This window comes from Ambystoma mexicanum, chromosome 4p, assembly GCF_040938575.1.
Source record: "Ambystoma mexicanum isolate Mex_15411 chromosome 4p, UKY_AmexF1_1, whole genome shotgun sequence".
Lineage (NCBI taxonomy): Eukaryota > Metazoa > Chordata > Amphibia > Caudata > Ambystomatidae > Ambystoma > Ambystoma mexicanum.
In genome coordinates, this window is record NC_090927.1 from 210,254,335 (window position 1) to 210,266,376 (window position 12,042).

General features: G+C 45.5%; 1 protein-coding gene across 1 annotated transcript in view; it reads left to right on the top strand.

Moving 5' to 3' along the window:
* The window catches only part of C4PH8orf74 (chromosome 4p C8orf74 homolog), a 334,059-nt gene extending 322,426 nt beyond the window's left edge, over nt 1-11,633 (top strand). Inside the window, exon 4 of the mRNA XM_069604999.1 lies at nt 11,309-11,633. Coding sequence (XP_069461100.1) covers nt 11,309-11,533 — 225 coding nt within the window. The 3' untranslated portion in view covers nt 11,534-11,633. The remainder of the gene's footprint in view (nt 1-11,308) is intronic.
* The last annotated feature ends 409 nt before the right edge of the window (nt 11,634-12,042 follow it).

The following is a 12,042-nucleotide window of genomic DNA, read 5'->3' on the forward strand; positions in this document are numbered from 1 at the left end:
GCGTTTTTGTGGGCCTCATCACGAGTCTGGTGGTAACCCTTAAATGCGGTGGAAGCGCTATTACCGCTGCATTTAAGGGTCAGCCAGATCATGGCTTTGGCGGATTTACCCCCAGCTCTGAGCTGGGGGAAATCTGCAGCAAAATTGCCGATTTTCGGTGTGATTACCGCGAGCGGGAAATCCGCCGGCAGTAATAGCGTGAATTTTCCCCATTGGGCCCAATGGGGAATGAGGAATTCCCGAATGGGCCCAATGGGGAATGGGCAATAACCCTTCCGCCAAACCCGTGATCCGGCGCTAGTAGCGCTGGGGGTTTGGCGGTAGGGCTATTAGCGCCGGCGCTAATAGCGCCGGCTTTACCGCCCAACTCGTGATGAGGCCCAGTGTTTGAAGCACGTGCTGGGTGTGATTTATTACTGATAACATCCATTTCAAGCTCAGGTATCTTTCCATTTTTTCTTGGGACAGGAATGACTATGTAGGCCCTAGGCTGCCTTGCAGTTGCCACGCTCACTGTTTCCTTCTGCTCAGAAACATATACAGGAATCTTTGCATCATGTGCTCCTATATAGAAAGCAGTTATCACTGACAGTGAAAGCAATATGAGGATGAATATAATGCATGTGTAAATAATACAGTGATAAGTAATTCGACAGCATCCACTTCTGGGACAATTTGTACATCTGTCCTCATGGGGCAACACAATATTGCTGCTTTGGTTCCCCACCTCGAACATTTGATGCTAAGGAAGGAAAAACAATTTTAATGGCTCTGCATTTTTACATTGTTTCTGGAAGCTGTTGTCTTTATTCAGCATTCATCCTTTATCGATTGTCTGCTTTCTGGATGCCTCAAGAAGTGACTTTATCTTTCTCTCTTGAATCAGCTTTGTCACCAATCAGGATGCAAATGTTCTTTATCATGAAGATAAATGTCCTCGGTGAGCCTCTATGAAATCTGATTAATTTATTAGTTCCCAATCAATGCCTCGAATCTGCTTCAGTCCAGATGACATGTTGCTTCCCTATCAGCATGAACAAAGAGTTTTGTCCTTCATTCAATTCCTCGTTCTGTCCCTCGGAGGAAAGTTTCTACACAGCTCTGTGATTTCTTTCAGAATAGGTTGCCACTTGGATGATGATTCCTTCCAGGATCACATTCAAATTTGCAGTATTTCTTGGATCTTTTACGAAAGTTACTACGTCTGTGTGTCTTCCAACGAGATGGAGGTATTCTTCTATTAGACAAAGGAACACCACACTGACCAGTCTATGTGCTGCGTCGGTTGATAAGGGCATTTGTGTATTCCTCACTGAACTCAGGTAACTTCAAAAACTCTTCAGTGATGATTATGAGCAATCTTCTAATACGTTTTTCATTGTCAGGATTCTAGATATATGCTGGAATACGGCAAGTTCTCCCCACCAACATAGGATAAGAACGTAACACCCACTCAAGATACGTAAGTATGTACCTAGAAAGGTCATCCCTGGGTAACACCATGAGTAGAGCCAAACAAGAACTCTGGGTAAAAAGAATCGGGGTATTGTACCCTCTTCCGATTGCTGTGTCCACGATCAAAATTTGGCATATCCTTATTTGTTATCAAGGCTTAAGTATGCCTTAGTCCAAAGTCAATAAGCTACTGTGGCTTTTAAGAATGCAGATCTTCTTTTACTCTGCAACTAAGATGCAGAGAGTGTTCAAATGTGTCCTTTTACCCTTTTATTTGTAGCTAAAAAAGGAGTGTCCAAATTAAGCCACAGTCCACTATTATGTTCCTTTCTTTCCGGTTGTCAAGTTATGCGGCCTTCTTCCTCATCATAGATCTCGTCTACACGTGCTGTGGTTCTTCCCCAATGTTTGTAGCTTCTTCACAGTGGGGTGCAGGCAGAGGGGTCTCTCCGGAGTAGATCTTTATATCTCCCAGGAAGATCCAAGCTTGCCTAACCTGCAATTTGACAGCAGATGGTGTCACATCCTCAACGACAAAAGGACAGTTGAAACGGGGCTCAACCCACTTTTTCCTTGTGCGGTTACGAATTAGAACTTTATCTTCTGGGTAGATTTTTGGATGAAGAAATTCAGGAGTTTGGGTTGTCAAAGCATCTCCTTCGGTGTTCTGTACTGCCTTACACCCTCGTCTCTGCAACTGTCCTGAAATCACAGAAAAACGGGATGTTAAACAGTAATAGTTTTGAAATTCCAAGTCCTAAGATTTCTGACGTTGACTGAGCATCACTTCTAACTCGGGATGGAGGCATTAAAGGTATTCTCATTCGCCTTCCTGTCACAATTCTGTGCGGCGTAAGATGGTGGTCAGAACCTGGTTGGTTCCTCAATGCATACAATTCAACTTAGCTATTCTTTCTTTTAACAGGCCATTGAGCTTTTCACAGATACCATTTTCTTGCGGATGATAAGCCGAAGAGAACTTGTGTTTTATACCAAGCAACGAGGTGATCTGCTCAAAAACTGTATTAACAAATTGAGGTTCATTATCTGATCTCATTACTTCACACACTAAGAACTTGGCTGCACAGGTACAGTCTGGGTGCATGCATGGGCCTGCCTCTATCCATCTAGAGAAATGACATACTACTACTAATAGGTATCTGTATCCAGTACAAACCTGTATCATGTCGACATCGTCTATATGCAAGTGCTGAAAAGGTCCATTAGATCTTAGGATGACTTCCCTCACTGTGCGCAGTGTATGCCCAGCCGTGAATTGTTGGCAAACAATACAATTTACCATAAAAAATGCAACATTTTCCATTAGATTCGGTGCAAACCAATCCTCAGCAATGGTTACAGCAAGATTCTCCCTAGTTTTATGTGCTGGATAGTGTAGCTGTTATAGAGCCACCCTTAATAAGGCTATAGGCATCACTGGTTTACCAGTGCTGTCTTTTCGCCACAATGCTTCAGAGGGGTTTAAAGAACACCCTCTTCGCTTCCACAAGTTCTTTTCCTCTTGCGGTGCCTCTCCTTGAAGCTCCACTATTTGCGTTTTAGACATATGATTGTATCCCTCATCCACACTCATCATCACAGTCATCCTTTCATTCACATTAATGGTTTCGATATTCATCATCCCTATATCTGTATTTGCTATGCACTTGGCTTCAGCATCTGCTGCTTGATTTCCGCGCAAGATAAAATCTGTCCCTTTCACGTGAGCTGCGCATTTAACGACTGCTATGCCCACCAGGAGTTGTAGTGCCTTAATGAGCCTATCCAATAAGGCTGCGTGCTGCACTGGCGTGCCGTCCGCTCAAAATTAGCCCCTCCTTTTCCATTGCGCTAATCCTGTGTCTTCCATCGACGTCACATAGGCAGAGTCACTGTACACTGTTACTTCCTGGTCTGCGTGATACTCAATTGCGAGTATCAACACCAATAACTCTGTAGCTTGTGCTGAATAATGAGATGGCAATCGAGTACTCACAAGCACTCAAAATTTTCCATTTGCCAAATCTTTCACTCCCGCGGTGCCTGTATATCTTTGCCCATTATTCTGATAGATTCTCAAAGACCCGTCAATGAAGAAAATCTCTCCCCCTGCGAGTGCATTCTCTTTTACTCTAGGGAGCTCATCACAGAATTATTCATAGTTTGCACAGACGTGTATAGGCTCTCCTTCAGTAATTGGCTCAGCTATAAACATGGCTGGATTTACTATTCACTATTTTGCATCAAACTATTTTAATTGCTGGAGTTGATTTGATTACCTCATAGGCAGAAGCCCTTTGAGTAGTCAACGTGCCTTTTGGTTTTTCTAAAATGTCAAATAATGCATGTTCAACAAATAATGTCATGGAGTGTTTCATCACTATGCTTGTAGCCTTTTCTATGGTGAATGTGGCAGCTGCCAAACCTTGTTCGCATGAAAAATGACCTCTCATTACTGGGTCCAGAATTCCACTGTAATGTGCAAGGGGCTTGTACCCCAGCGTGGTTCTCTGTGTGAGAACTACTGTCATAAAGGTACCATCTGTATGCGAGAATAAAAATAATTCCTCTGCATAATTGAGGACCCCTAGAACTGGGGCTGTGCAGATTGCTTTTTTCAATTCATCAAACCCTTCTTCCATTGTCTCAGTCCACCCGATTTTTTCTTTCAAGGCCTGTAAAAGGGGCCTCATATATGACCTGTAGTCAAAGACCCATGCTTTGACATAATTACATAGTTCTAGAAAACTCTGCATTTGTTTTATCGTGTGTGGGTTGGCTGTTTTTAAAATGGCCTGAGCTCTTTCACGGGTGACCTTCTTTGCCTCATGTGAAATCAATTGGCCTATGTATTGTTGGCAATATTGTAACTTTTCCTTGTCAACCTTATATCCTTTGTCAGCAAGTATAATCATCATCTTGTAACGCTCACCTTGCATCCACAGGGGCGCCTCTCGACTGGTCTGGGATGCTTCTGGGTACACTGCACCTTCCCCGCGGTTCTTTCTGCCAGGAATACGTTCTAAGAGACAGGAGGTGGATTTTAGCAACTTCTCCTTCCCTCGAGACACCCACCTCCCCGTGATCTCCTTGCGTTCTCCCCTTGGGACTTCTCTCACCTTGATTTTCGGAATGTTGTGCTCTCCGTCCTGCCGTACTGGGCAGGGGTGGGTCGTTGTTGGCTTGGTCGCCAAGTTACTTCACTGGTGATTGCCCAGAGTCCGGACTGGCTGTGACTCCACTTTTCAGGTAAGTCTTTTTCAGGTAAGTCTTTTTAGAGATTTTGGAATAATGTCTGTATGGGTGAATGCTCCAATAACCTTCTTCTCCTGTCTTGCAGGGGCGGATGGAGCGAGCTGAGGCTGACGGCTGAGTTCGAAAAGGTAAGGATGAGCTAGATGCGGCGCAGAAAGCGTCCTTGCAAGTGGTCTGACTTGTGCTGCTGTTCTTTACAGGTCGCGGAGGATTCCTGGAAGCGGCAATAGATGGGGACCAAACGCAGAGGATGATGTTCGGAATGGCAGAGGCCTTCCAGGAGAGCTGAGTAAGTAGCTTCTGATTCTTCTCTCTATTTTCCTAGGAGGGTAGCAGAAGGAGGATGGAGAGCCCCCGAAGGCTCCGACTGGATGGGAGAGCTGGAGCTGAACAGGTAAGGATGGCAGTGTTCGTGAAGTTTCTCGCCCGTGTAGGCCAGGATGCAGAGCAGGACCCGGTGAATGTCACGCTGCAAGAGCAGAATAACGCAAAGCACGTGCCTCGGGTCGTTGTGGTTTAAATACCCGGCAGGTATCCCAGGTGCCTTTGGGGTGGCCCCGCCCTGAGGCTAGACCGCGTGTTGCAGTTCCCCGATGATCCTTGTGGGGACAGCCATGTTCACCCATTATCCATTGGAATCCATGCTTGCCAACTGAGCCTGGTGCCAACAGCGCCAGGATTGCGTCCAAGGCACCTGCAACGGGCCGAAGTGGGCCTTTCTGGCCCTGTTAAAGTACTGTGACGGGGCCATGGTGCCCGAGTCCCATCGTTTGGGGTTAAGGTCGTGATACATCTGAACAGAATCGCTTCTGCACTCTTCCTCTGTGGTTCTGCAAACTAAAATGTCATCTACGTATGGAGCAATATTGCTTTAGAGAGTGCTGTGCTGTGTGGGACTCACAGTACTCCTGAGGCAGCCTTGTGTTTTTTAATCACACTTGTCTAAAAGTAAAAAATGTCAAATCTTGTGAGTCTTTGTGCAATGGGATTGAGAAAAACGCATTTTTCAAATCAATCACTGTGTAATATCGTGTATCAACAGCTATATTACAAAAAATTGTAGATGAATTAGGGACTAGAGGGAACTCAGCCTCTACAATTTGGTTTATTGGGTGAAGGTCTTGCACTAGCCTTCAACACCGACCTTCCCTTTTTTCATTGGGTAAATCGATGTATTACATCGTTACTCTGACGTCACTAAAATACCTTGGTCCATCATGGTGGACATTGTCTTAAAAATGCCTTCATCTGCCTCTCTAGACATGAGGTATTGTCGTGCTTGAGGTAAAATTGCTCCTGGTTTCAATTTAATCTTCACTTCCCTAACTCCTTTCAGTAAACCTACGTCATAGAGCCAGTAGTCCATAATGAAATTTGCACTTTTGCCATATATTCATCATCTTCATCAAAATATTCAGGAAGCTTCTTTGCTAGCATCATTCTCTGCGGGACTTCTCTCTTGATCGCCTTTACCCAATAAGTAATGCATCTTTCAAATATCACAAAATCGTCAGATATATCATCTCCAAACAAGTCCTCATCAGTGACGTCAGACACTCTGCAACCTTCCTCAATGGCAATTATTGAACTCCATTGTCTACCTTTATCATCAGCTGCATCAAGCAATGCCATATTTCCTTGGACTATAGCTGCTTCTATGTCTAAGGGGAACATTTGCTCCTCCTCTTCGTCCATGGGTATCTGAGGTCTAAATAGAAACTCATCTGGTATTCTCATGGTTCTGCCTACTAGACCTGGCATCCATGTTAACAAAACACGTATCCCATAATGGAACACTTCGGGTTCCAACGGTATCGCTCTAGGTGCTACTTGCCCTGAATATGCCCTGATCATTTCGCACACATTTAAATAGTGCATTCCCGGTGTTGAGCATACTATGCCATTGTCTGTAAACAAAATGGTCATATTCATTTTCGTCATTAAATCTCGTCCTAATATGTTGACAGGTGTTTGCCTCGAATAAAGCAGTGGCTCTGTCATATCACATTCTCCTATGGAGATTGGTAATTCTTTTGTAAAGTCATTGCTCCTGTAAAGCCCTGAGTATTAATCACATCACCAGACATTGAAAATGTACCCTCACATATGCACGAGCGCGTTGCACCCGTGTCCACTAAGAAGGAAAAAGCTTTGCCGCCTATAATTACATCTACCCTTGGTTCCTCATGTGAATTTGGTGTAATAGATAGGACTGAACACATAAGTCTCCCAGTGAGCTGTCCTATTTCGGATACAGTCTCACTCCATTTCGGGGTACAGTCTCACTCCAGCACCCGTGAATAGATTTCCTCCATCAACAGTAACACCTCCTATTCTCCTTGTCATAGACGGTTCTGTGTTCGTGTTCTGCTGAAGTTGCATAGGCGATTGCTGCGATTGTCCTTGCGGTTGATTATATGTTACTTGGTGTGATTGCAAGCCGTGCGGCACTCTCGGCTCTTGCTGCTGCACTGTTTAATCTTGCACAAATCCATTTCCGCCCTGCTGCGAATATGCAGGTGGATTTGGCATTCCCTGTCTTGAAAATTAATCATTCTGTACCATCCCTTGGCTTCTACACGTATGAGCTATGTGCCCTATCATTCCACATGTCCAACATACAAGCGGCTGTCTCCCCATCTGCCCATAGTGCATGTTCTGAATACCATTTTGCATATTCTGGAACCCTGCCTGTTTATTCTGCCAATACCCTTGATTAGATTTCCAACCTCTTCCTCGATATCCCCTTCCTTGTGGAGCATATCCATTATTTGTCTGATTAAACTGTCTTTGGTTATTTACTTGTGGCATGTACACTGCCTGCTGAGAATTTGATCCGCCTATGTTAGTTAACATTGCCCCTTCAATGGCATACTTGGATAGCTTTTTTTTAACTAATTTTGCTTCTTCACCTTTTCGTGCATCGTCCTTTTTTACGCTTCTTTTCCTGCAGGAGTCTGCAATAATGTGCAATGGTTAACTGGATTTACGACCATGGTTTGGGTTCAATCTCCACTAATTTCTTGAGCTCTTGAGCTGTTTCTGTACCTGCTCTGGCAGCCCTTGGCATAATATATGATAAAATACAGGTATGGACTTCCCCCAAGCCTCACGTGTTTCAAGCGCCCATGCGCCTTGAAAACTTTGAATGTAAAGCAACTGGTCCTCTCCTTCCTTCATTTTTCTCGTCATTATAGTTCCCATATCAGATGTGTCCGGATATAGCACTCGAAGCACTTTCCAAATCGCTGTTCTACAGTTATTAAACGGTGCTCCATCGTGCGCAGTATTTACTGTAGTCCAACCAGGGTAACCTGCTCTGGAAGTTAAATTTGGGAGTTTACATTTTAAATTTTCTCTGTCCATCTGTGGCCATGGTATATATTATGACCTGGCCCCTCCCTTTTCCAACAAGGGGAACTGTGATGCTCCAAACTCATTCTCATCACTCATCATTTGTCTATCTACCGCTGGAGTAATATTCTCACATCGCCGTCTACCTGGCAATGATCTTAACCTGCTTACATAAGACGGGGGCTACCCCCTCTGACCACGGGGTTGCCTCTTATGTCGATCTGACTGTGTCAGTTGCTGTGGTGCCTTAGACATAGGTATTTCTGAATCTGACCATCTTACTCCCTTATCCATAGGTGAACACCCCTCTGGACCACATATATCATTTCTCTTTTCCCTCGATACTTCTTCTGCCCAACTCGTGCAACTTCTCTCATCATCATCTCTATTTAAGGCTAGTCTGTCTAAAGACAGCTTTTGATGTCTCGCACTACAGGAGGCTTCCTCTGTGTCATACAACTGAGTGCTCTCGAGATGATCATTGTTTCCTTTCCCTTGTGATTCTTTCTGGGCTTGCATTTCATGGTATACCGTATCAATCGTGTCCTCAATGCTTCGTGAGTCAAACTCTTTCTTCTAGATTTACTCTAGACATACCTGGTAATGACTCAGACTCGGGAAAGAATTCCTCTATATCTTCCCATGCTACCCGTGGATTGGGATTTCTTACTTCCCTTTCCAAATACTCAAGTCGCATGCTCTCTGCCTTTTTTTACGTTCCATGTCATCATCAACTTCTCTGCGCTTTCTCGCTTCTTCTCTTACTCTATCTTCCTCTTTCTTTTTCATATCCCTTTGCTCATATGCCCTTCGTATTTCCTCATCTCTTTGTCTTTGTATTCTTTTCTCGCTTATCCTTTTCTGTTCATCTTCTATTCTTTTTCTTTCTAGCATTTCCTGTCCATCAACTGTTCTCCTTTTATTATCACATTTTCTTTGCTATTCTGCTCTCTCTTGTTTTTTAGCTTGCTCATCTTGATATAACTGTTCTTGTCTTTGTCTGTCTTTTCTTTTCGCTCCTTCATCTTTCAATCATTCCTCCCTCTCGTTGGCTTTTCTGTCTTCTTCGTCTTGATCTCACCTTTGTCTTATATCTTCAATCAAGTTTTAGTAGAATCTGACCTCCCAACCATTTGTTCTGTAAGAGTGCTATCTCATCAGTTTTATCCTTATCTCCTTTCCATCTCTTTATTTCTCTCCTTATGTCTAGAGATGTGCTTGCTCGATCATTTCTCTCCTTATCGTGTCGCTCCTTGTCCCTCGGGACTTTGGAGATTATCCAGCACAGAAGCAGCGCAAGCGCCACGTGCAGAGAAGGAGCGTGCACTAGTTGTGCCGCAAAGCAGCAATTGTGCGCACCGCGTATTCATGGATTTCCTGAGCCATTACTAGCTGTGGGCATTGAACATCCAGCAGCACCAGTTACGCCCCCAACACGCCCTTGTGCGCAGCCAAAAGACCATTGAAATGCACAATACAGTGCAAGGCCCCATGCCATCCGTGGCCCAGCACACAGCCCCCTCCATCGTAATCGCGCGAAAAATCTGAGCGTACCCCCCGCATGGAAAGGCCCTCACGTACACCTGCAAAATCGCGTACCCCGCTCGGACCAGCCAAATCGTGTGGAAAGGCCCTCGCACACACCCGCAAAATCGCACACCCTGCTCGCGCCAGCCAAATCGCGAGGAAAGGCCCTCACGTACCCCGTTCGCACCAGCCAAATCGTGTGGAAAGGCCCTCGCATACCTCTGCAAAATCGCATACCCCGCTCGCGCCAGCCAAATCGTGTGGAAAGGCTCTAGCGTACCCCCGCAAAATCGCATACTCCGCTCGCGCCAGCCAAATCGCGTGGAAAGACTCTCGCGTACACCTGCAAAATCATGTACCCCGCTTGCGCCAGCCAAATCGGGTGGAAAGGCCCTCGCGTACACCCGCGAAATTGAATACCCTGCACGGGCCAGCCAAATTGCGTGGAGAGGCCCTCGCGTACCACCGCGAAATTGCGTACCCCGCTGGCGCCAGCCAAATCGCGTCTAAAGGGCTGCGCATACACCTGCAAAATTGTGTACCCCAATCGCGCTAGCCAAATCATGTGGAAAGTCCAACGCGTGCTGCTATCAGCCGCGAACACACCCCGCAGGCAGCCCACACTACAAGGGACGCCCATCGCCCCTGACCATACCCTGCCGGCAGCCCACACCACAAGGGATACCCCATCACCACTGACCATACCCTGCAGGCAGCCCACACCACAAGGGACCCCCCCATCACCCCTAACCATACCCCGCAGGCAGCCCGCACCGCGAGGGACCCCACAACACCTGAGACCATACCCCGCAGGCAGCCCACATCACAAAGGACCCCCCATTACCCCTAACCATACCTCAGAGGCAGCCCACCCTTGACCATACCTCGCAGGCAGCCCACACCACAAGGGACATCCTCATCACCCGGGACCATACCCCGGAGGCAGCCCACCCGTGACCATACCCTGCAGGCAGCCCACACCACAAAAACTAAATTCCCATGGAGGAAGAAAACCACCAAAGGATGTGATGGAAAAGGTAGAAATCTGCGCTGCCAGCTGATCGTTATTGTTGGACAATTCTGCCAATTAATTTTCGGCATCAGTAATTTAGCCCACACTTAGTGGTGAGAAGATGAGAGGACAGAGCTGATTAGATACCAAGTGCCTGATTCACAGAAATGTTTTTTAATAGCCCAATCCCATTGGAAAACCATCCGCCAATAATGTCCAAAGAGTATAATAAGTACCATGAACATGTACTCAGTCATGGTGTACGCTGCATGTGCACACTGTCGCCCTTATTGGTCTTCATGGTTATATGCCGTTCCACCTGAACTTCAGCAATCACATGTGATACTTCTCACAACACGTTTAAACATGATTGACGCTCCCCCAGAACATTGAGACTGGGTCCGAGTATGCCTGTCCCCTAAACGTAACCCTCCTTGGAGTTCATCACTAATGTAGCTGCAATAGATCTGGGCGAAATGGGGAGGGAGAGGCGGGGGGAAAGAACGAGAGCCAGAATTGAATGACAAGAAGGATTAGAAATTAAGGAGAGACGTGAAAGATAGAGGGGGCAGGAATATATTTAATTGTTGGTTGCACCATGACTTCATTATCCTGAATAAAACGTTGAGATCAAATTTTAGACATATTGGAACTGATGTTTTTGCTTACAAACAAGTGTTAAGACCGTAGCTGTGTCTCTTTCAGCTCCTGGAAACAATTGTGAAAGAAGCAATTGGAAGGCAAGTAAAAATAATTAAAGAGATTTTTGAGGAAGAAGTACAGACCGCTTTTGAAATCCTTGAACTGCGCCTCAGGAAAAAGACCCTCAAGCCGCCACCTGAGTATCCTCCGCCGGTCTCAGTGGAGACACCAGCCAACACCGAAATTGCACAGAAACCAGGAAAAAAGAAGTCTCCAAAAAACAAGTGATCTGTTTTTAGCTAATATGCTTTCTCATTTGCTTCTACTCACATTTCTTGCACCATTCTCCAAAATAAAGTGTGTGGTTTTATATTGATGTATTCCTTAAACTGTCATGTTTCAATTCGCCTCTGGGGGTCTGATACCACTCCTCCTTCACACGCTTTGTGATGGTTTATGTTCCAACCTCTAGTGGGGTTGAATGGCATCCACTGCTTGTGACTGCCCTGCACAAAGCCCATTAGTAAAACTAAACTGTCCAAAGGCATACGGTGCCCCAAAACAGAAGATACGCAGTGATGCTCTAAGTTACCCGAACTGTCACTTGAGCAGTGAAATACACCATTATGTGTGGACTGTGCTTCTTCCTGGAAAGCAGTGGCCCCTAAACTGTGAGCGTTTCCAAGATATTATTTTTATGTTTTTCCTCAATTATATGGCATTTTAATCTTTGGGCAGTTTTGGCTGCCTGTACTTGGTGACTTGTTAATACACGGACTGAGCTATTCACTTCCAGT